Source organism: Petaurus breviceps, unplaced genomic scaffold (assembly GCF_028583685.1).
Source record: "Petaurus breviceps papuanus isolate PSGF00001 unplaced genomic scaffold, PetGlider_PUasm1.0 186, whole genome shotgun sequence".
Taxonomy (NCBI): domain Eukaryota; kingdom Metazoa; phylum Chordata; class Mammalia; order Diprotodontia; family Petauridae; genus Petaurus; species Petaurus breviceps.
This window is the reverse complement of record NW_027185798.1, coordinates 23,261,423-23,286,408: the sequence shown is the minus strand read 5'-3', so window position 1 is coordinate 23,286,408 and position 24,986 is coordinate 23,261,423. Positions and strand designations below refer to the sequence as shown.

General features: G+C 44.5%; 1 protein-coding gene and 1 long non-coding RNA gene across 6 annotated transcripts in view; one reads left to right on the top strand and one right to left on the bottom strand.

Moving 5' to 3' along the window:
• The window catches only part of KSR1 (kinase suppressor of ras 1), a 222,128-nt gene that overhangs the window by 107,528 nt on the left and 89,614 nt on the right, over positions 1-24,986 (top strand). For all 5 annotated transcript variants that reach the window (XM_069089851.1, XM_069089852.1, XM_069089849.1 and 2 more), the window contains exon 2: positions 14,786-14,926. In XM_069089851.1, the coding sequence (XP_068945952.1) occupies positions 14,786-14,926 (141 nt within the window). The remainder of the gene's footprint in view (positions 1-14,785; positions 14,927-24,986) is intronic.
• On the bottom strand, positions 12,101-19,243 carry LOC138162559 (uncharacterized). The gene is made up of 3 exons (XR_011168657.1): positions 19,176-19,243; positions 12,594-12,701; positions 12,101-12,396 (listed from the first exon to the last, which is right to left on the bottom strand). It is a non-coding gene; the product is annotated as an uncharacterized lncRNA (long non-coding RNA).

Sequence of the window (24,986 nt, the reverse complement as noted above, 5' to 3'; positions counted from 1 at the left end):
CAATGGACTTTTTAAAAAGATGTGTACTTTGCATATCTTTTGTATATATTTACATGTGTACCTGTAGTGTTGTCTGATAAAATGTAAGCACCTTGAGGGCAGGACGTTTTCATTTTTGTTTTTGTTTCCCCAATGCCAAGCACAGTCAGTGCTTATTAAAATGCCTATTGATTACTGCTCACCCTTTGGGGACACTTGGGAGTTAGATGGAAAGGGAAATTATTTCTCAGTGACCATTGGAGGACTTTTCTGTTCCCTTGCATCCCTGATTCCATTTCAGAATCATGTTTTGACCCTAGCAGACTCCAATCTGTCATAAAGTTTTGGATTTTGCAATACCACACGGCCCCTACCTCGTTAGAGGCTGAGGCTGAACCTTCCCAGATGTGGTTATCCCATCTTCTCCATGAGAAAGTCTGGCCTTGTGGTCTTGTGTGGACTTGTTTGTTTGTGTTTGAAGCTTTCCAACTGTGACTCTGACGTCACGGCTAGAAGGCAGAGGGGTGTCTTGGGAGGGACAGCTGGTTATTTTGTCTCTCTACAAATGCAGGACTCTGGCAGGCATCCCTGGAGGAGTTTTAAGTGGGAGGTAAGGAAATGGACTAAAACGATGGAATACATGGTTTAGCAGTGGTTTGGGGTTGAAGGTGCTGGTTTCCTTCCCCTCTCTGCCTCCCTTCTCCCCATGTGCTCAGCTGCCCTGCCCACAGTGGCCTGTGCCTTGGAGGGAGTGGTGGTCAGCTCTCAGGCAGGAGACATTGTAAGCACACAGGAATCCAGCCAGCAGCTTCTGCCAGCCCAGTGTCTGTGGTCTTCTGGTCAACCCCACGTCTCTGTGTTGATTTCTCACTTGCGTCACAAAACCCAGAAGGTCTCCTAAGATTCTCAGAAAGAAGTTTTGCAACAAGTTGGCCTTGACTTAAAAAAAAAAAGTTGAATCTGCCGACAGGAATTCATAAAACTAAATTTCAGCCTTGGGGGTGGGGAAGGGTAAGTTGAACATTTTTAGTAGGGGTAAAGAATTCAAATGTGGTATAGTGGATGAAATTTTAGACTTGGAGTTAGGTTCCAGATCTTGCCTGATACTTACTAGCTGTGTGATCTGTTATAAATCACTTTACCTCTCTGAATCTCTGTGATCTCATCTGTAAAATGGGGGAGTTAGCTGGCAAAGCAGATAGAGCACCAAGCCTGGAGTCAAGAAGGCTCATCTTCCTGAGTTCAAATTTGGCCTCAGACACTATCTAGCTGTGTGACCTTGGACAAGTCATTTAACCTTGTTTGCCTCAGTTTCCTCATCTGCAAAATGAGCTGGAGAAGGGAAAGGCAAACCACTCCAGTATCTTTGCTAAGAAAACCCCCAATGGGGTCAGGAAGAGTCCAACATGACCGACTGAACAACAACAAAAGGGGTCTAATAAGTCTTGGAGTGTCTACCTGACAGGGATGCTGTGGGGGCACAAATGAGATGGTGCTCCTCCCACCCTGTATAAGCTTAAAAGGATTCTGTCCATTCTCATAAGAGAAGGAGGGAACTGTAAATTGCCTCTTCTGTCTTTCTGAATTTCTGAGGGGCGGGCTTAGAGAAAATCTAATGAACAAATCACGAGGACTTCCAAGTTTTGACAATTTCCGATCATTTGCGGTGGTGAGGTGGGGGTACCAATGAGAAATTGATGTAGAGGATCATGGGAAACTAGCTTAATGAAGGAAGATAAGAGGAAATGGTGTCGTAGCCATACATCTAGCAGGAGAGGTCGTGTAGTCCCAACTCCCTCATTGTATAGATTAGGAAACTGAGGGTCAAACGGCTGTTGTTGTTCAGTAGTTTCCAGTCACGTCTGACTCTCTGTGATCCCATTGGGGGTTTTCTTGGCAGAGATACTGGAGTGCTTTGCCATTTCCTTCTCCAGCTCATTTGACAGATGAGGAAACTGAGGCAAACAGGGTGAAGTGACTTGCCCAGGGTCACACAGCTAATCAGTGACGGAGGCTGGATTTGAACTTGGGAAAATGAATCTTCCTGATGCCAGGTCTCTCTCCACTGATCGTACAGGCAGTAATCATTAGAGACAGGATCTGAACCCTGTTCCTCTTACTCCACCCACAATAGTCAAACCACAGACTCCTACATCCTAACAACATGTAGGTCCAAGTTGGAAGGCATCTCAGTAACCATCTGGTCTTAATGAAGAGTCAGTCCCCAACCACACGGTTTCGACTTGGCTTAGAGATGCACTTCTCTCCCTTCCAAGCCGGCCCACTCCTCTTTTGGACAGCTGATTATTAGGATATTTCTCTTTATGTTGAATCTAAATCTGCCTCTTTGTAACTCCCCCCTGCCCTCCCTTCTTTGCTCTGCCCTCTGGGGCCATGAAGAACAGGCTAAATGAATTCCTTTTCCACATAGCACCCACCCAACGGCGCTGGGGTGAGTCTCGGGTATAAAGCGCTTTGCCGACCTCCAAGTGCCATATAAATGTCAGCTGTTTTGGGGAATTAGACTGGTCAGGTCAGCTAGGGACCCTTGTTGGTGAGCAGGGGAGCTTTCTCTCAGCACCACTGCCTTCCCTGCTCTGAGGTCCTACAGTTCACTGCTGTCTCTGGGGTGCCCAGATCTGGCTGTCCTAGACAGTTTTCAGCCACAGGGGCCTGCCTTTACTGTAAGAGGTCCTGGCTCTCACCGCCCCAAATTACAGGAAACTCTCTGAAACTCAAACCAGTCCTCCAGGTTTCAAATCTGTCCCTCGAGTCTCAGAGGTATGGGGGGGAGGCATAGGGAGGGGGAGGGAGGGAGAGAGAGACAGACAGAGAGACAGAGAAACAGAAACAGAGACAGAGAGAGAGAGAGACAGAGAGACAGACAGAGACAGAGAGAGACAGACAGAGAGTGAGTATTCTCCTTCCTAAAATGGTCATTCTGGGATGGGGGGCCCTCAGGGGCAGGATTTCTCCAGGGTGCTTGGTTGCAGTGGGAGAGAAGGAATTTGAAGAGCAGCTGGGCTTGTGGGAGCATTTGAAGGCCAGGGAACTGATTCTAAATCCAGCCTCCCCCCCCCCCCCCCCCCCCACTGTGTTATACTGTGTTTCTTGAAGCATCCGAGCCCTGGTTCCCCTTGGTTTGGATGGAGAACTGAGCCCTCACCTTCTCTGTGTTCTGATGTCTAGCCCATGCCCCATTTGTGTCGGGGCAGAATTTTTCATCTACACCTAGGAATTTGTTTATCTGGTTAACTTTCAATGTAGGGAGCCTCTGTCCCTGTACCAGCCAGTCACCTTGACCAGCTAGACGAGTCTCTCTGGTAATCTCTCCCTGCCCCAGGATGGTTCACTCAGGCGGGCAATGGAGTCAGGAGAAACCTCTGACCTCCCCATCCTGGCTTGTTCTGAATCTTGAACTCTGCTTCTGACCTGTGACCCTTATGACTGTTGGGCAGATTTCCTTTGGGACTGTTTCTTCAGCTGCAGCTTGAGAGGGCAGTAGGGGCTGGCTAGATGATGCTAAAGGGCCCTTCCCAGCTCCAAATCCCGTGATGTTTGTGGGGTGCCTAGTCAAAGTACCCTTCTCTAGCCCAAAGCCTGACCCACAGAGCAGCTACCTTACATCCTTCCAGAGGACCAAAATAGTAGATGTGGATTGGAATTTATCCCCATTCACTCAACTCTGACAGTAATTTCCAAAGTCATTTCAATGACTCCCACAGATTCAAGAGCAGAGACTTAAACCATGTCCAAATATACCCCTTCTACCTCTGCCATACATTAACCCACCTTGTGACAAATAAAGAAAGAAAGGGTTAAAAACCAGATCCATCAAATCATTAGCTATATTTGATAGTATCTGCAATATTCCATACCCGTAGGCCCCCCCTCTGTAAATAAGGAAGGCAGAGCTGACTTCTCGGTTCTTCCCCAGGACCGTGTTTGGCAGAGATTTTTTTTTCATTTTGTCTTTGTCCTTTGGCATAGTGGAGAGAACATGGAATGCCTCAGAGCTGGGTTCCAGTCCCACCTCGAACACATTTTGTGTCACCTTCGACAAGTCATTTAACCTTTTTCTGCCTCAGTTTCTTCAAATATAAAATGGGGGTACCCACTCCACAGTGTTGTTGTGAGGTTCAAATAAGGCAGTGTTTGTAAAGTGCTTAGCCCAGTTCCCAGCACATAGTAGGTGTGCTTCTTACCTCATTCACACCCCACCCCCAGATAAGTTCCTTTACCTCTGTGGGCCTCAGTTTCTTCACCTGCAAAATGGGGACGTTGGACTAGATGCCCTTTAATGACCTTTCAGCTGTCAATCTACGATAGGCTCCCCAATAGCTCCTTGTTGAACTGAATTGGTTGAAACTGAATCTGAGAGAATTGGCGGGGTGCGCTAGAAAGTGAACAGAAGAGGCGGTGGATGCTGTTTGAGCTGAGTTTAAGCTGAATCAGCCCAGGATGTTGATGTTTCTGCTGCCAAAAGGTGTTTGGAAGCCAAGTGAACAGGGACCATGCATGCACCAGTCCTGGCCAAATGCAGTGCTTAGAGCTCACTTGAGATTCTTGCCTGGTGTCTTAAAGTGACTGCAGGATTCTGGCTTCTCCCTTCCCATGAATTAGGCTAGAATGTCAGCTTCTTGAGTGCAGAATTAGGGCTGTCCCGGCCAATGACTCGTCCACTTCGGAGGATTGTGTACTGGATTCTGATTCCCTTGCTCAAGACCTGGGCTCAAGTCTTGGAGATGTATGTTCTCCATTGATGGTGTGTGAGGCACCATCGAGCAGGCTTTGGTTGGTTTTGTCTCTCTCGGGGTTAATAATCTTCAATGGCTCCCTATTAACTTTAGGATCGAATATAAACTTCTGTGTTTGGCATTTAAAGCTCTTCACCACCTGGCACCATTCCAGTTTTCTGCCCTTATTATGTATTACTATCCTTCATGAATCCTACCATCTCAGTATTCTCAACATTCCTGGCATATGGCCCTCTATTTCCCACCACTGTATCTTTGCAGTAGCTGGCCCCTATACCTACAGTGCCCTCCCTTCTCACCGCTGTCTCTTAGAATCCCTTTCTGATTTTCTTCAAAGCTTAGCTTAAAAACCATCTTCTGCCAGAGGTGTTTCCTGGGCCCCTCAGCTGCTCATGAAGACCTCCCTTCCCCAAAGTTACCCGGGATCTGCTTGGTCTGTTATGTATATGTTTACGTAGTCTCTGCTATTAAAATGTAAGCTTCTTCCAGGAAAACACTGTATGTGATGTCTACAGCAATCATCTGAATGTTGTGAAATGGTAAAGACCAAGCTTAGTTCAAAGAAGAGACACGAAAAGATTCCTCCCCCTGCTCTTTTGCAGAGTTTGAGGTACAGGGATGTGAAAATTGCCTAGAACATCCGGGTTTTTTTGTTAGCTTAATAGGTTTTTTGCTTTTGCCAAATTCTCTCTCTGTCATTCTCTCTCTGTCTCTCTGTCTGTCTGTCTGTCTCTCTCTCTCTCTTCTTTTTCTCTCTTACTCCCTCCTCCCTTGTCCTCCCTCTCCCCTTCTCTCTTTTTTTCTCTGTTCCTCCCTCTCCCTTTCTCACTCCCCTGCCCATCTCTCTCTTTCTCCCTCCATTCAAAAATCTTTGTCATAAGGCATAGCTCTTTGGGAGGAAGGAGCAAAAGGAAACCAGGGGAAAAGATATATTTTTTAAAGAATGGAAGCTTTTTGAGGACAGAAACTATTTTGCTCTTTTCTTTGTACCCACAGGGCCTGGCATCATGTCTTGCGCATGGCAGGTACTAGTCCAGCCCTTTTATTTAATAGAGAGGATGTGGAGGACTAGAGGAGGAATATGACTCACCTAAAGGCCCCCAAGAAGCTGGTGATAGAGCCTTTGATTCAATCCCAGGTCTTGGGCTTTCAAATCCAATTCTTGGGAGCATTGTGGATAGACCACCAGGCCTGGGTTCAAATCCAGCCTCAGATACTGGATTTGGTGGCTTTGTGACCCTGGGCAAGTCACTTAACCCCAATTGCCTCAAGCCCACTTCCCCCCCCCCCCCCCCCCCCCGCCCCCCAAATCCAATTCTTCCTCCTCAGCTCCCCCTCCCTCCCCCCACTTACACACATTGCAGATTTGGCTGATTACTATTCTTTAGAGGGCCAAAGGCTTCGAGGGGTGAGTAGCACAATTTCCTGGTATTTGAAGTCTGCCTATCTTGGCTTTGAATTCTAAGCAGAGAGTCTTATCAAAAGGGTGAAGGGGCCCTTCCTGATTTGGGTGTTCTGGCTTGAATCAGCTTCCTGCTAATCCCTCTAGGTTTGGCTGGAAGAACCAGTTGGTAGGTTTGGGCTAAGATTGATCCTGATGCCAGATTAAAGGTGTGTGTGTGTGTGTGTGTGTGTGTGTGTGTGTGTGCGCGCGTGCGTGCGTGCGTGCACAAGTCTGAGCAACCGGCATTTCCGGGGTTGGTGAGGGATCATTTCTGGTTACATCCTTGTAAGTGCCAAGTGGAAAGAAGGCTGGGTTCATAGAAGTCTTTTTTGAAAGCTTTCACTTCATCGCTCCTTATATTCTTACCTATCTTCAGCATTCTATCACAGCCATATAACACAGCTTGTCTAGCTATTCCCCATTTGATAGGCATCCATTTCCTTACCATGACAGAAACAGCTTCTGTAAATACTTTATCACGGTTATTGTTATTCATCATTGTTTAGTCATTTCAGTCATGTCCAACCCTTGTGACCCCATTTGGGGTTTTCTTGGTGAACAATGTAGTTTTCCATTTCCTTCTCCAGTTTATTTTACAGATGACGAAACTGAGGCAAGTGGAGTTAAGTGACTTGCTCAAAGTCACACAGCCAGGAAGAGTCTGAGGTAAAATTTGGATTCAGAGCTTCCTGACTCCAGTCCTGGCACTCTGTGCACTATGGTGCCACCTAGCTGTCTCAAATAAGAATAGTAATAATAGCTAACATTTATGTGTCTGTCAGGAGCTGTGTTAAGTACTTTATAATTAGGCTCTGATTTGATCCTAACAACAACCCTTGGAGGTAGGTATTATTATTATTATTATTATCATTCCTGTTTTACATTTGAGGAAACTAAGGCAGAGGGTAAGTGACTTGACTAAAGTCATACAGTAAGCACCTGAAGCTGAATTTGAACTCAGGTCTTCCTGACTCCAGGTTCAGAGCTTTATCCATAGTGCCATCCAGCTTCTTCCTTGTGTGCATAAATGTGATTTTCTTTTTTCTCCGATCCCTTTGGGTTGTAGGCTTAGTAGTGGAGGATCTGTGGTGACCCTATGTGTGGCCTTGGAGAAGTAATTTCTCTTAGGGCTTCACATTCCTCCTTTGTAAATTGAAGGTGGCTACAAATTAAGGCCTCTCAGGAGCCATGACCCTGTGCTCCTTCCTTGGATATGTAGGGCATCCCAAGGGGATGTCAGAAGGAATAGTGTCCACTTCCCCTACCCCTAGGGCCAAACCTGAATTTGAGTTTTCAAGGCATGAAGTTAGAGAGGGTGATGTGTCTTCAGGAAAATCTGAGTATATGTTCAATATGCATTTCCCCCACCAGAACATAGTTCCCTTGAGCACAGGGTATACTCAAAAAATGCTTCTTGATGATTCACTGGAGACCAAGTAATAAAAGTCTCACTTTTCCCCATCTGTGAAATGGGAATGTTAGCTGAATGTCCATTCTATCACTGTTTCAGGAGTAGCTTAGAATAATCTAGAAGGATTGCTCATATGTGCTTGAATTTCTTTGTAATAATAGGAACATTGTGGAACAATATTATAGGAACAAATATTCTATACATATGTATACATGTATGAGTGTCTATAAATGTATGCATTATATACGAATTATATAAGAAATCCATTTAGATTTACAGTCATTTTATCTACTTTCTTGCCTCTGCTTCCTTCGCTCTGCATCAGTTCATGTAAATCTTCTCATGCTTCTTTAGGATCATCATATTGGTCATTTCTTACGACACAGCTGCATTCCCTCCCATTTATGGACCATCTTGTGTTTAGGCATTTCTCAGTTAATGGCTGCCTGCTTTGTTTCCAAATCTTTGGTATTGGGTTTCCTTTCACAACCAGAATATAACGTAACAAAGTTGGATCTTTAGAAAGACGTGATGATTTTCTGGTTTAGGGCTTGGTGGGCCATGATGAGAGAAGGTAACAAAAGAGTCACCCTTCAGGACAGGGTAGGGTTATGTAGTCCAGATGTGGAAGAGACCTTGGAAATGATCTGAACACAGAATCTGTGACCTTTTCTGCCTCCTGAGATACTTAATAACTGTATTTTAATGTAGTTGATTTACTTTGTAATCCGACTATTTATTTTATGCACTTTATGCTGAGAAGATGTCCAAAGGCTTCTGCATACTGCCAGAAGTCCATGACTCAGACAAAAATGTTAAGAGCCCCTGAACTGGTCCACACCTCTCATTTTAAGAGAAGTAAACTGAGGCCCAAAGAGATTGTAGTCTGCCCCAGGTCTCACAGGTGTTAAGGGGCAGGACCGAGATCTGAACCCATGACTTCTGATTCTGAATCCTAGTATCTTAGAACTAACACTAGACTAACTAGGGTCCTCAGAGGCCATCAACTAGTCCAGCTGCCTCATTTTACAGATGAATAAACTAAGGCCAGAGACTACTAAGTACTTCCCCAAGGTCACACAGTTTAATTAGAGTTAGAGGTAGAATCTGAACCCAGTCCCTCTGACTCCAAAGTCATAGCTCATTTCACAGTAACACATTCCTTCCTTTCCTGGCACTGCAGAATTTGAACGTACCCACTGTGATCAGGAGTGGGGGAGAAGAGAGTGCCATAATTCTTCAAGTCTGCATCATTCCCCAATCTCCATTTATTTTATTTTTTTCTATTCTAAAAGGAAAAAAAAAGACTAATAGTTCTATGGTGGAGAGAAAATGCTGCTTGGGTATGAAATTTCCTTCTGGAGGTACTTTGGATTTACCATCATGCCCCTCTGTGTCTCCACCACAGCCAACTTTTGGAAAAGCATGGAAAAATTAAAAGAAAAAAAAACTATTAAAAACATTTTGGGCTTGGGAGCCACATCTTTCCTGACTGCTGCAGACCGTTTTCTTGCTTCATCCGCTGAGAATGAGATACTTCCTGCCTTTTTAAATACCAGAAGAAATCCTAGTTCTGCGTGAGTCATTTCTTCTTACCACCTTTATGGCTGTCAGGTTATCAGAAACCTCTTGGTTTTGGGCCATGTTAGCTAATGGCCAACACAGCCATAAGTGGTTTCTATGGTATTAGCCATGTGTGGTATCAAATACCTGTGCCAGCTCTCTGTACTTGACCTGTCCTACCCTTTGGGAGTTTCTTCTTCCATCCTTTAAAATTGAATTCTTAGTATGTACAACGAATTCTTAACAAATATAATAGTTTCCCTTTGCCAGGCTTGCTTAGATTTTTAAGTGGTACCAGGTTCTGACTTGGCACTATCCCCTGCCCTGTCTTGGCATCTTCATCCACCTTGCTCCTTTCTATGTCTATATATATATTTGCATATGTAAATAAGACTCCATATTTCTGCATTATATACTGTCAAAAAATTCAGATTCTGCTTCTAGTCCAATTAGTTTAGCTAGTTTTGCTATTAGCCCGAAAGGTTCAGCAACCTTTTAGACCAGCTGGGGAGTTAGTCTGCTCAGTGACCAACCTCAGAATGGTTTGGGTCCCACATTCTCCAAAAGGAAGAATTGGGGGAGAATTTGGTAATATCACAAGTAAGGAGTGGTGCTTCCCCCCCCAGAGCATATACATACATACATAGACACATCCATACATATTCACATATACACATATGTATGTATCAGGTTGTCAAGGACATTGCCAAGACCTCAGCCCATCAAACTACTCCCCCCTGCTGTCAATTCATGGGGGAATGAATGATGCTGTCAGAAGGAATCTGGGTTGTATCTCTAGAGGGGGTTTGAAGGAATTTTGGCTAGGAAGCTTATGGAGTTGGGAGCACAGGTGGTGTTTTCATTTCTTCTTCCTGCTGGTGGTTGTGACAGAAGAAGAGAAAGCAGTAGATAGGGAGGGAACAGCTGGCATGTAAATGGTGGAGAGGAGAAGGATTTGGTTTCCTGGAGCCCGGTCTGTAGTTCCAGAATGATGGGCAAGGAACAAAGTGTGCCTGCCTCCCCTGCTTGTGATAAAGAGTGTCATTGTGAGATGGTGGCTTTAGAAATGGAAGGGATCTTCCAGTACAGCTCCTTTATTTTACAGATGAAGAGACTGTGATCCAGAAAAAGGAAGAGACTTGTCTAAGGTCACACACAAACTATAAATTATTGGTATATATGTTGTACTTCTCTACTTCTAGACTTACTAGCTGTATGACCCTGGGTAAGTCACTTCACCCTGTTTGCCTCAGTTTCCTCATTTGTCAAATGAGCTGGAGAAGGAAATGGCAAACTACTCCAGTATCTCTGCCAAGAAAACCCCAGATGGGGTAAAGAAGAGTTGGACAAGACTGAAGTGACTGAACAACAAAAACTCCTGGACTGTGAGCTCCGTAAATGACTGTATCTTATTTTGTTATTCTTTTTCTGTTTAGTCCTGTCAAGGACCAAACCACGGACCTTTGTAGATTCCCTAGCATCTAACACAGCAGCCCTGGATATAGTACAAAGAACATTGCATATGGAGGCAAAAGTCCTGGGTTCAAATCCTGGCGTTGTGATGTGCTTGCCATTTGGTTATGAGCTGACCAGTTCAGCGCTTTAGGTCCAATCCTCTCCTCTAAAATGAGGGGCTTGAGCCAGGTAATAGACCTTCAGCTTTATCCTATGAGCCTGGGCTGCTCTGAGGTATATAACAGATACATTGTGAGTATTTGCTGAAGTATACCAGGAAGCAAGGTGCCCAAGGTGCTCAAATCAATTTTGAGAGGATTGAAGGAGAAAATTGGAACCATACCCCTCCCCCCCACTGGTGGTTTCAGTAGCAAAGAGCTAGGTTCAAAACAAGCCATAGATTGGGGAATGGCTGAATAAATTGTGGTACATAACTATGATGGATCCTTACTATGCCGTAAGAGACAGACCGGTGTGGGAAGCCGTAGGTGAACTGGTACCAAGTGAGGCAGCAGAACCAGTTAACGAGTAAACAACATTGTAAGTGGAATGCACTTTACAAACCACTGTTCTACTTGGCATACAACACTCCCACCTCCTGACTCCAGGCCTTTGCACCAGCTGTGCCCCATGCCTGGAATGCTGTCCCTCTTTACTTTTGCTTCCCGTCTTTTCCAGCCCTTCTTAATCCCAGTGCCTTCCTTCTGTCAATAATTCTCTACTTCTCCTGTATAGAGCTTGCTTCGTTTGTTAGCACGTTCTCTCTCCCATTAGATTGTAAGCTTCTTGAGGACAGGGATTGTCTTGTCTTTTTTTTTTGTATGCCTGGTACTTAGCATGCAGTAGGTACTTAATAAATATTTCCTGATTGATGATTTTCCTTCAAGATTCAGCATCAATCCCATTTTCTGCAAAAGGCAGATTTTGTCTATAAAGCTCTTAGCATAGTAACCAGTGCCTAATAAATAATCTCTGTTCCCTCTCCATTTTACACCACTCTCCCCAACAGCTAGTGCCTTCCCATGGAGATTACCCACTTATGCTACATTTTGTATGCTGGTAATCACTCATACCTTGTCTCCCCCATTAGAACAGAAGCTTCTTGAGGCCAGAAGCTGTCTTCTGGAGGTTCTTGGTATCCTTAGCACTCAGCACCATGCCTGGCTTACAGCAGATGCTTAATAAATGCTCATGATTGATTGAAAAAAGAATAAAATTGAAACTGAATGTTGGGTAATTGTAATGACCAAGTTTGGCTCCAAAGGAGTCATTTGGTGATGAGGTGGGACATTGTGGATATGGAATGCTGAACACAATTTTTTTGGTCAGTCATCAAACGTTTACTAAGTACTTTCTCTGTTCCAGGCACTGTGCTAAGTCCTGGGGAATTATTGCATGTGGTATTGCATTTGGTTTATGTATTGGCTGGCTTTGTTGAGATTTTTTCCCTTTTTTTTTGTTACAGGAGATGATTCTTGAGAAGGAAAAATTAGTAAAAAAAGATATATTGATTTTTATTTTAAAAACAGGTGGCATGAGAGAAGTTAGGCAGGGTATAAAGCTGGGCAGAATGACCTTTCACCTTCCTTTCAGGGCCGAGGCTGATTTGCGTGTGAGGCATGGGGAATAGGTGCCTACACCCAGCAGTCACCCAGAGATGCAGAGGAGAAGCCGCACTCAGACCCTGTGTTCAGGTTTATATTCAGCTAAGACAGCTGTCTGTGGGCCGTGGCCAGCCACAATCCCACCGCTGGCTATATAGGAAACAGTTAGGTAAACCATTCATCCTGTTGGGAGATGGGGAGTGAAATCAGTTACATGGTCTTGTTCACCACCCAGGATTAGGGTGAGTTAGCAAACTCAGAAGCGTTTGCAAAATTAAACAAACAAACAAACAAAAAAGCATTCCTCCCTCCCACTAAGGGTTTTGGACGTAAGCTGCAGCCTAGTAGGGTGTCTGTGAGGAGTCCCAGTGAAGAAATACCTGCTTTAGATGGTTGAAGAAAAGAGTGGCCAAGAGAAGTTTGAGGATTTCTTTTCTCTTCTTCCTGGAGGGTTCCAGGAAACTTTTGTTCTGTCCAGGCCGGGCTTCCTAGAGATGGGGTGTTATCAATTAGGATCACCTGAGAAAGAGTCTTCCAATCCAGGGATTCTCCAGCCACTGAGGACGTGACATCTGACTCCTTGAGCTGTATGACTCAGCCATGAAAATTCCCAGATGAGGTTATCAGCAAGATGTGCTTGATTTTAGGAGAATTAGAATGCTAGCGGATAATAAAATAATTGCTTTTGCCTGTGGCTACTAACAAGCTCTTGGCTGCGTGCTACTTTTGTGATATATACTAGGGAGACATCATCCATAACCTCCACCTGACAGTAAGAATCTCAAACTACATCCAAGAGGAAAACCGCCCTTGAGTTGAGTAGCTTTTTATTGAGTCTCTGAAGTGGAGAATGTGGACTCAGATGAGAGGCAGCTCCTTTGCCGCAGGTCAAAGGAAAGGCCCAGCAAGGGGATGTCAAGTTGATTTCATCTGTGATTCCCAGGGTGCAGCTCAACCAGGCTTAGGTCAGAGGAAAGAGTCTCTGCGGCCCTTTTCTGTTCTGACTTCCTTTGGTTCTATGATTTGCATGGGTTCTTGGGAGAACCTGGACCTCCCTGAGGTCATTTGGTTCTGCCTCCTGCCACCAAGATAGATTGCCCTCCAAGCATCATAGATGTGAGGGTTTCCACTAACTAGTGGAGGAATCGTAAGGACTAAATGAACTGCCATACACAGTGCCGTAATCTTTAAAGCAATATATGAATGTGTAGTAGTTGTAGTAGTAGTAGTAGCAGCAGCAGCAGTAGTGGTGGTGATTAGTAGTAGTAGTAATAGTGCTAATCGTAATAGTAGTAATGCTAATGACTGAAGTCAGTGACTTGAGTTACCAGTCAGTCAGTCACTAAGAAGTCTTTCCTCCTGTCCCATCCAAATCTCTTTTTCTCTGTCTATCCCAATTTATTTCAACCTCCTGGTTAATGGTCCAGGTGGCTTAAAAATATGTTTTTATTGACACCTGTTATTTCTAGATCATCCTTATTTCTGACTCTCTCTCTCCTGATGGCCCCGCCCAGCGAGCCAGCCCTTATAACCAAAAAAACCCCCAAACAAACCATCCCCACCCTCCGACCACAAACAACCAAAAAACAAATCCCCCAAACTTGTTAACTGGAAAAAAAAACCATAAATCCAAATTTTGAAAAAGAATGGGATATTAGCTTATAAGATGACTTGGATAAGGAAGAAGTTGTGTGTTAGTTCCTAGGAGCTGCCCCAGGTCCTTATGCTTTCCCCATGACAAAGCAGAATACATCAACTGCAAAAACAGGAGAGAAAGAGAAGAAAAAAACAGAGCAGTTCAGCAGAGCTGAGACATTGCTCAGACAGTGTATGCAGCGTTCCACACCCAGAGGTCCCCACCTCTTCAGTGAAGGCAGGGAGCCATATTTTCTTGTCTCTTCTTCAGGAGCAAGCTTGGTCCTTCTAAGGCAGGAGCCTGAATGATGAGAGTGACTGACCTTGGTGCTCCTTCAGAGAGTGTGTAGTTTACCTCTCCATGCCTCTAATGCCCCCCAACACCTCCAGTTTTTTTTTTAAAAAGGCAGGATAGAACCTGGATGAAGTGGGACCTGGGTTCAAGTCCCAATTCTTATACCTTTGTATCTGTAAGGGGGCTCAGTTCCCTCACTTATACATTGAGGGGGTTGGACTTGCTGTTCTTACAAACCCTTCTATCTCTAAATTTGTTACAGGGGTGGGGAACTTCGAGGCTGCAAGTCCCTCACCCCTAGAAGCTAGTAGGTAGAGCAGTGTTGGACCTGTCTGGAGGACCTGAATTCAAATCCTCCCTCGGGCACTGATCAGCCATGTGACCCTTGGCAAGTCACTTAACAGCTTCCAGCCTCAATTAACTAATCTGTAAAACGGGAGCAATGATAGCCCCTACCTCCTGGGGTTGCTGTGATAACATGTGAGGCTCCTTGCAGACCCCAGAGTGCTATGTAAAGTCCAGCCGTGATTCCAGGCCCCTTTCATGTGCTGAGCTTAGCCAGCTTCCCCCTTCCCACTGGAGTCTTCCAGGCGAGTGAAGTCATGCTTGGTTAAATCTCTCTTTTTCCGGGCTTCCCAACAGGCCAAATTGGTTCGGTACATCAGCAAACAGCGGCAGTGCAAGCTGAGCGTGGCCCCCGGGGAGAGAACGGTGGAGCTCAACAGTTACCCGCGCTTCAGTGACTGGCTGTACACCCTGAACATACGGACTGACGTGGTCCAGGTGAGTCCTCCAGCTGGGGAGGCCCGAGCGGGCACAGCTGCTGTGGCGTCGGGGGCCGCAAGGGCTCAGGTCACGAGGGGCGAAGCATTGAGGGCTGGCTCAGGTGAGTCACCCAGAGAGTCAGAACAAGACGGACATCATTATGCCCATTTTAGAGAAGGGGGTGCTGAGTCTCAGAGAAAGGAAGCAGCTTACAGTCACATGAGTATCAGAGGCTGGATTTGAATTCAATTTGTGCAAATGTGAGTCTAATCTGCCTTCAATGACCTCTCAGTGCCTCTTAGAGAACTGAGAGGTGGAAGGAGCCTTCGATAAAGTCAGTCAATCAACAAATATTTCTGAAGTACCTGTTACTTCGGGTGTCCAGGTGCTCTGATAAGTGCTCGAATTACAAAGAAAGGTCAAAACCCAGAACAAAACAAGAAAGGTGGTCCCTGCCATCTAGGAATGCCATTCTGAAGGGTCAGTCCAACCTCTCACTTTACAGAAGGGCCAGCAGGACCCAGACAAGTTAAGGGACTTGGCATCAGAGCCTGGAATCCAGTGTCCAGTCCGGCACTATCTGCCCCACGCTGGGCTGGCGGCATGGCAGGGGTTGGAAATGAGGCCTCTGTGGTAGCAGGTGAGAGAGATGAGCGAGGGATGGACCAGATGCATGTCACTGGGAGGCTGTAACAGGACCATCTGCTGCCCCTTAGCATTGTCTGGTCATCTTCTCTTGTCTGACATGCAGGGCTGTCCCGTGAGCTCTGAGTGGTGGGAGCCCTGACTAGGTTCAGATCTGACCCTATCTGTGTGACCTTGGATGCATCATCTCACTTTCCTGCATGCCTCACTTTACTAATCTGTAGCACGAGGGAGCTGAACCGGGTGCCTTCTTTAGATGGCATCCAGCTCTGGGACCTATGGTCCCATGACCTCAGTGCAGATCCTAACTCCTCAGTCCATATTTGTCCCATCCATTTTCTGGCTTCACTTTCTTACTCTTATCAAATGAGATGTGTTATATGATCTCTATGGCCTTTTCTTGCTCTGAATCCTCCAGGTTTTTTTTAGTCTTTTTTTTTTTTCAGTTGTGTCTGACTCTTCATGAACCCTTCTGGGGTTTTCTTGGCAAAGATACTGGCCTGGTTTGCCATTTCCTTCTCCAACTCATTTATCAGATGAGGACACCGAGGCAAACAGGGTTCAGTGACTTTCCCGGTTACTCAGTAACTAAGTTCAGTGACTTACTAACCATAATTAGTAAGTGTCTGAGGCCAGATTTGAACTCGGGTCTTCCTGACTCCAGGCCTAGTGCCACCTAGCTGCCCCTGAATCCTGTAGATGTAGTGGATTTTTCTCTTACCTACCAGCCTGTTTGGCTTCTGCTTCTCTGCAGGGATCTGCCACTGTCCGGGTTTGTTGTCATAGAGTGGCCTGAGAAACCAGCCCCAAGGGCAGGGATGAGGGGTCCAGTGTCCTATCCATCATCCCATCCTCCTGCCTCTTTCTTGGATGCATCCTTAAGGAATGGAAGTGACCCTGGGTTCTCAGAGGATTTTCCAGTGTCCTGCCAGCTCTGGATGGTTCCCAAAGCTGGAAAGGCTTCAAATGCAGGCCCATGAAGGATTGGGCATCTGTTGTCTGGGTATCAGCCTGGTGAGGTCTGGAGAAGCCTAATACATGTTTGTGGAAGTAAATTAAGGAGAGAGCCAAGGGACCTTGGGGCATGCTTATATGTATGGAAATGGAGGAAGAGGGGCCATCAGAAACAGAGGAGGGACTTGACCCTGCATGGACGGTGCACAAGGAAACCAAGAGAGGAGAAAATTCGAAGAAAGGTGGGGTGGCCTCCCATGTCACATGCTACTGAGAGGGATGGAGGAAATGAAGACTGAGGCAAGTCTATTGGTGTTGGGGGTTAGGAGGTCACTGTGCCTGGTGAAAGTAGAGAAAAGGCCTCCAAGGTGCCCAGCTGCAAAGGAAGTATGATATCAGCAAATAGACTATTTTTCCAAGAAATTTATCAGTAAAGGGGGAGAGGAAGGAAAGAGGATATAGGGAAGCTTTTTTTAGAATTGTGGGAGACCTAAATAGGTTTGTGAGAGAGACATTGTAGAGTCTGGAGATCTGGACTGTAAATAACTGATTTTTGTCTTTACTCACTATGTCACCATGGGAAGGTCCCTTAACCTCTCAGACCCTCAGTTTTCTCATCCATGAAATGGGGATGATACATATATACACTGCCTATCTTGTAGGGTTGTCATGAGCATGTAAGCTTCACAGTGCCATGTCAATGTGTTGTTATTATTAAGGCCTAGGGCTCAGGCTTCCAACATGTGATATGTAGGCTATTCCAGCCTGCCTGACCTCACAGTGTGGCTCACCTGAAAGTTTTTTGCAATAGCAATAATTTGAAAAAAACACCTGAACCAGTTGGCCAGTAGGACCCCACCACCAGCTGGCCCAATCCATTGTCTAATTGACTGCTGCCAGGTGTCCTGTGAGCAGGAGAGTATTAATTGTTAATTATAAGGGTAAAATATTCATGTAGCCCTCACAAGCAGATTTCTGATCGTGGATCTTGTTATTAGGGGTGGAAGGAATTAGACACTCCTGGCCTTGGGGAAGAAACTCCTGGACTAGAGAGAGAGGGAATGAGGTTAAAAGGGAAGGGGGGGGTGATTGGTAGAGCTAGGTCTAATGGGAGCAGCCAGGAATTAATTTAATATGAAATTGAATGGGTGGTGTAAAAAGAACATCGGACTAGCCACTAGGGGGTGGTGGTGATGATAGTGAGTAGCATTTTTATAGTACTTTAAGGTTTGTAGAGTATTTTATAAAGATCTCATTTTATCCTCATTACCCCGGGAGGTGGGTGCTATTATTTCCATTTTATAGGAGAGAAAAGTGATCCAGACAGAGGTTAAGTGACTTGCCCAGGGTCCTACAACTAGGAAGTATATGAGAGAGAATTTGAACTCGGGTCTTCCTGACTCTAGGCTGAGTGCTCAGAGATATGTTTTTATGTCCAGTTTTGCCATGAACTAATTTTGTGACTTTAGTCAAGTCCTTTCATCTTGCTGGACTTAGTTCCTTCCTATCCCTCTCCTCCCTTTTTTTGGCTAAACTCCTTGAAAAGGCCACCTGTACTCCACTTTCTTTCTTGTTTTTTTCTTAATTCTCTGCAGTCTGGCTTCTGATCTCATCCTGCACCTGAAACTGCTCTCTCCATAATTCTCTCTCTCCATAATTCTCTCTCTCCATAATTCTCTCTCTCCTCTCCTCTCCTCTCCTCTCCTCTCCTCTCCTCTCCTCTCCTCTCCTCTCCTTTCCTCTTCTCTTCTCTTCTTCTCCCCCAAGTGACTTGCCTAGGGTCATATAGCTAGTAAGCCACTGAGACTGGATTTGAACTCCTGACTCCAGGACTGGTGCTCTATCCACTGCACCACCTAATTGCTCCTACAAATAACCTCTTAATGGCTGCATTTCACGGCTTTTTCTCCATCTTAACCTCTCAAAAGCCTTTGATATTATCAATTCCACTTTTTTTGATATTCTCCTTTCTCTCAGTTTTCATGACACTTTCCTGCTTGTCTGACCCTTTTTTGGTCTCCTTTGCTGGATTCTCAGCCATGTCATGCCTGTCAACAGTGGCCGTCCCCCAAGGCTCATTCCTGGACTCTCCTCTCTTCTCCCTCTATACCTATTTCACTTGGTGATCCCATCAGCTCCCATGGTTTCGAGGATCCATACAGATGATTCTCAGGTCTCTTGGCCCACCCCTAACCTCTCTCCTGACCTCTGGCTTCAAATCTCCAGCTGCCCTCTTGAAGCGCTCTCCCCTTCTGCACTTCTCTATGGCTATTGAGGTCACCGCCATGCTCCCAGTCATGCAGGCTCACAACTGAGGTTTCATCATCTTTGTTTCCTTGCCCTCACCACCCCCATATCCAGTCCATGGTGAGATTCCATTGTCAGTACCTTTGTGACCTCTCTTCTATATCTCCTCCCTGCCCCTTTTCTTCTCTGACACCATAACCACTCTGATGCAGGCCCCTCAGCACTTGATGCTTGGATTATTGAAAGAGCCCAATAGTTGGTCTTTCTCTCCCCTCTCCAGCCTGGTCAAATGGACCTTCCTAAAACTCTGAGCTGACTGCATCACCCTCGGCTCCCATTCTATAAACTCCATTGGCTCCAGAATGAAATATAAAATCTCCTGTTTGTCTCTTAAAACCTCCATGACCTGGCCCCTTCTTACCTTTTCAGTCTTCTCCCTTCCTCCACGTACTCTGAGATCCAGTGACACTGACCTCCTTTTCTTTTCCTGGTAGATGACACGCCACCTCCTGACTCTTGGTTGGAATTTTTGCCAGCTGTTCCTCATTCTTGGAGCCCTTTCCCTCCTCGTCTTGGCCTTCTGGCTTTTCTGGCTTCCTTCAAGTCGTATCTGAAGTCAGCATTTTCTGCAAGAAGACTTTCTCAGTCCTCCTGGCCTCTGACGTTAGCCCCAATTTATCTCATGTATTTCTTGTTTGTACATAGTTGTTTACATCTTCTCTTCCCCCATTAGACAGTGACCTTGAGATCACCGACTGTCTTTTGACTTTCTTTGTATCCGCATCACTTAGCACAGGGCCTGGCACATTGTATGTGATTAATAAATGCCAGTTGACTGACAAATAATAACTGACATGGATTGCCGATAATTCTGAAAGACTGTTTTCCCTTCCCTTCTTCCCCATCATTACTCTGCCATTCAAAACCATGGTCACTGAGGAAAGAGAAGACTTTTTAGTATTCTTTGCCTTTCCCCTCCTCCCATTCCTTTATTTCTGATTATGTTTCTCCCTCCTATCTCACCAAGTGAACTTTGTTATCCTTGAAAAAAAAGATTAAAAACCAAAGAGAAAAAAAAAGTCATTTCAGCAAACCCAACCAACACATCGTTCATAGCTGACAGAATATGTCAGCCCCATAGTCTGAAAAGATGTGAGGGAGGTCATTTTCACAGATCTTCCCAATAGTCATATATTCATGTGGAAACTGGGAGCTTCCTAGAAGACATAACAACATCTGAGAGCAGACTAGCAACAAGAGAAATGTGGGGGGAAGGGGAAGGGAGGAGAGGGGAGACAGAGAGAGAGAGAGAGAGACAGAGACAGAGAGAGACAGAGACAGAGACAGAGAGAATATTTAACTGCTTTTCATGTTGGTAGTCCTTCCTTGGTATCCACCATCCTCCAAGAGTGAATCTGGGCCACTAGGCTAACCTGCTTTTAAGGCAGTACACTAGAAAAACTTCGTGATCAAGATTATACCACAAGAGTCCGGAGTGGAATTGGGAACAGAAGTACCCTTGATGCAATTGATTGTTTATTAGGGGGTTGTTTATGTGGGGTAGGAAGGAGGGCATTGTTCTACATAAGACTGTTCTTGCTTGGTTGCTTCTTAAGGTTTTAGTGAATCTAACTTAGATACAAGGGAGAGGGATTCCTACTTACATGAAAAATAAAAGTGTGTGTGTGTGTGTGTGTGTAACTGATTGTTGGGCTTAGTCATAACTAGGTTGAATTGATTAGAACTTTGCCTGTGGGCATCAAAATTTATCTATTTACTACACTCCTTTTTAAAATTAAAATTATTTTATCTTTTCCTTAATTATATGTAAAAACAATTTTTAACATTTGTTTTTTTTTTTAATTTTGAGTTCCAAATTCTCTCCCTCCCCTCCTCCTTTCCTGAGGCAGTAAAGAATTTGTTATAGATTATACATGTGCAGTTGTGCAAAATATTTTCATATTAGTCATGTTGTGAAAGAAAACACAGACCAGAAAAAAACCCCTACCATAAAAAAGTGAAAAATAGTTGCTTCAATTTGCATTCAGACTCCATCAGTTCTGTCTTTGGAGGTGGATAGCATTTTTCATCAGGAATCCTTTGGAATTGTCTTGGATAATTGTATTGCTGAGAAAAGCTAAGTCATTCACAGTTGATCATCATACAATATTTCTTGTTACCATGTACAATGTTCTCCTGGTTCTGTTCACTTTGCATCAGTTCATATAAGTCTTTTCAGGTTTTTCTGAAATCATCCTGCTTTTCGTTTCTTATAGTATTCCATCCATAATATTCCATCACAATCATATACTACAACTTGTACAGCCATTCCCCAATTGATGGACATCTCTTCAATTTTCCATTCTTTGTCATCACAAAAAGAGCCCCAACACTCCTTTATTGAAGTTACAAACAGCTGTACTTAACATCTAGTTAACGAGACTAGTTTGGATTAGAAATGGTACTTCCTCCTGCCTGCTTCATACCCCAGTCAGGATTATTGTGTTAAATTCTTTTTTCCTTGTCTTTCTGCTGATCTACTTTTCTGTTTTTTTCAGTCAGTACCAAATCATTTTGATATTCTGATTATCACTTGAGGTCTGACCTTTCATTCCTACTTCCTTAAAACTTCCCCTTAGATTTTAGGCCTTGCAAATGAATTTTGTTGTTATCCTTACTTGATTCATATTTCCTTAGTAGTGTGACTGGTATAGCATCAAATCTGTAAATTGATTCAGGTCATCATAATTCTTCGCACTCTCTGTTCATTCCTCCTTTTGGGAGGATCCTTCATAGGAGGAATGGGACAGGTTCTGGTTAGCTAGAAAAGCCTGGCATCTCATTAAGTGAGATATGAAGGTGTCTCTAGGACGATGTGGGATTTGAAATAGGCAGTAGGGAGCCATTCTATGGTTCTGAGTGGGGGAGGAACCACACTAGAAATACAGGCTAGTATTCTGTCTCTGGCACTGGTTCAGGAGACATCTTGTATGACACTAGGGCTTACCAGAGTCTTCATGGTACCAAATTCAAAAACTTAAGAATGCCTTTCTCACTTTCATTAACATCTGTTGCAGACATATCATGTATGAATTTATAATCCTAATCTTTCTTTTTCAGGTTTCCACCGTTACCACTAGAGGCGGTGGGGTGGGCAGTGAATTTCAAAAGATCACAAAGTGTCCATTTCCTAAAGTACTCTGTTGGTCCTTTGAAAGTGTCTGGGAGGGGCAGCCAGGTAGCACAGCGAGTAAGAGCACCGGCTCCAGTGTCGGGATGACCTGGGGATCGAATCCCAGGCTCAGACACTTAGCACCCACCCAGAAACACCTGGCCTTGAAACCTTGAGCAAGTTACTTAACCCCAATTGCTTGAGGGAGGCCAGGTGGCTCAGTGAGTAAGAGCACCGGCTCCAGTGTCGGGATGACCTGGATCAAATCTGGGCTCAGATACTCAGCACCACACCCAGAAATAACTGGCCGTGTAACCTTGAGCAAGTTACTTAACCCCAATCGCTTAAAAAAAAAAAGTGTCTGGGGAAGGAGATCATTGACAGAAATATCACACTTACATCAAAATATTGTTAGAAGCACTTTTCATGGTATTGAAGAACTGGACCTCATTGACTGGGAAAGGGTCGGACACATTTTGGTGTCTGGATGCCATGAATATGACTGTGCCATAAGAAATGATGAATTTGATGATTCCAGAAAAGTGTAGAAAGACTCACAGGAACTGATGCAAAGTGAAGTAACCAGATCCAGGAAAATACTATGCATTGTGTCCCTGGAAAGGGCAATCACACCCAGCACAATTGAACAGAAGATTACAAAATCATCAGGAACAGCTTGTCCCCAAAGCAGAAATAAGGGGAGCTCTCAAAATGCCCCACTCCACTTTACCTGCGTCCCTTATTCTTTTGCAGGGGGTTGTGTGTGATATATTGTATGTAACAGCAGATATTTTTGGATATGTTGATCTCTTTTAATATATATTTTTTTCTTCTCCCACTTTTTTCTTTTTTTTTAACTTTTTCATAAGGTTTGGTTCTCTGGAAGGGAGAAGTCTAGGTGATGGAAAAGCAAAAGATATCAATAAAAAGAAAAAACATCAAGGTATTAACTTGGAAAAAAGGGTTGGGAGGAGGGAGTATGTCTGTTCTAGGATTCTGGGACTTGATGGGGGCATCTGGGCTGATGCTTTCTGCCTTCAGAACTCTGAAGAGCTTTGATCCCTTCTGTCCTTGGCTTTCAATATTTCCTGCCTGCCAAGTCTAACGAAAACAGTGTCAGAGGAAGATTATTCCAGCAGCTGTGGCCACTCTTGCCAAGGGAGATGGAGAACGAGTTATCTTCTTAGATGATAAACCACCCCATGTGGTCTGGGGAAAGTGAGCTTTACCTTCTCTGTGGTGATAGGTGAGCTCAGGGCAGGTAGTCCTGCAAGCAGGGATGGGAAGAGGGTTGGAGGGTGAAGAAGGGGGGCAGTTGTTCTACTCCCCATCAGGCTCAGGTTTCTAGGAGGAGGAGATTGACATTGTCTGCCCAGCTGTAAAAATGCTTCAGCAGATGTAATGAGAGAGCTCCCCTTCCCTCTCCTCGGGGGTGGCCTGAGAGTTTCTGGGACTCTAGGTTCACATTCCTTCCCTCCCTTCCTCCTCCCCACGGCCTCTTGAAAGACATTCCTCTGCTAACCAATGAGAGCTGGGTATCTATACGCTGGCACAGTCCTTCTGCTTTCCGAAATCCTACTTAGTTGTCATGGTCTTTCAAAGTTGAATCTCAAGTGGGGATAGATTTAAAATCTTGGTCATCTCTTTTCTTTCTACTTGTCCCTATGTATTGAATCTCCTCTGAGAATCTGAGCACACCTTGCATTTTGTGCCTGGGTTTATCTTTACGAGTGACTTCCATTATACAGATGGAAAAACGGAGGCCTAGATATGTCCCAGAGTCTGATCACATATCATGTGTGGCACTAGGGCTATAGCTGAGGTCTTTTTAAAACTTCTAATCCAAAGTGCTTCCCATGGGACTAAACTGCCTTATTCCACATTGAAATGAATTCCATAAAGCCTAAGGGAATCTAAAAGCCTAGTGGAGGGGGTCGGTTAGGTCTCCTCTTGGAAGGGTGGAAACTGAAAGAAATATTAAGTGGAGTGAGATTCAAACTCAGTTCCTCTTAGGGGAAACCTTTAGATCATCTAGGCCAGGGTTTAAAAAAAATTTTTTTTAAATTCCATTTATTTATTTATATTCATTCATACATTCATTTATTCATTCATTCATTTATTTATTTATTTATTTATTCATAGTTTTCAACATTCATTTCCACAAGATTTTGAGTTACAAATTTTCTCCACATCTTTCCCCCACCCCACCCCAAGATAGTGAGCCTACTGAATACCCCTTCCCCCATCTGTTCTCTCCTCCCCCTTCCCCCCCAACAAAATGAATTTCTATACCCCAATGCCTGTATATCTTATTTCCCAGTTGCATGTAAGAAAACCCAATTTTGTTTAAACATTTGTTTTTAAAACTTTTGATTTCCAGATTCTTTCCCTTCTTTCCTCCTCACCCCCGCGGGGCGTGCTCCCCCCACTCCCTCCCCCCCCCGCCCCGCACTGGGAATATAAGCAATTCAGTATAGGTTGTACATGTGTAGTTACGCAAAATATTTCTATAGTAGTTATATTGGGAAGAACTAACTGTATTTCCCTCCATCCTTTCTCACCCCCTCACTTATTCTATTTTCTCCTTTGACCCTGTCCCTTTTCAAAAGTGTTTGCTTCTAACTACTCTTTCCCCCAATCTGTTCTCCCTTCTATCATCCCCTGTCTTATCCCCTTACCCCCTACTTTTCTGTAGGGTAAGATACCCATTTGAGAGTGTATGTTATTCCCTCCTTACGCCAAATTCAATGAGAGTAAGGTTGACCCATTCCCTTCCACCTTTCTGTTCTTGCCCTAAATTGTAACAGTTTTCTCTTACCTCTTTTATATGAGATAATTTACCCTAATCTTTCTCGCCCTTTCTCCTTCTCCCAATATATTCCCCTCTCACCTCTTAATTTTATTTTTTTCGATATCATCCCTTCATATTCAACTCGTCCTGTACCCTCTGTATACATGTACACACATATACAGATACTCACATATATTTATACACACCTACACCCTCCTATACATACATATATGTATACATGCATATATGTATACATACATATATGTATA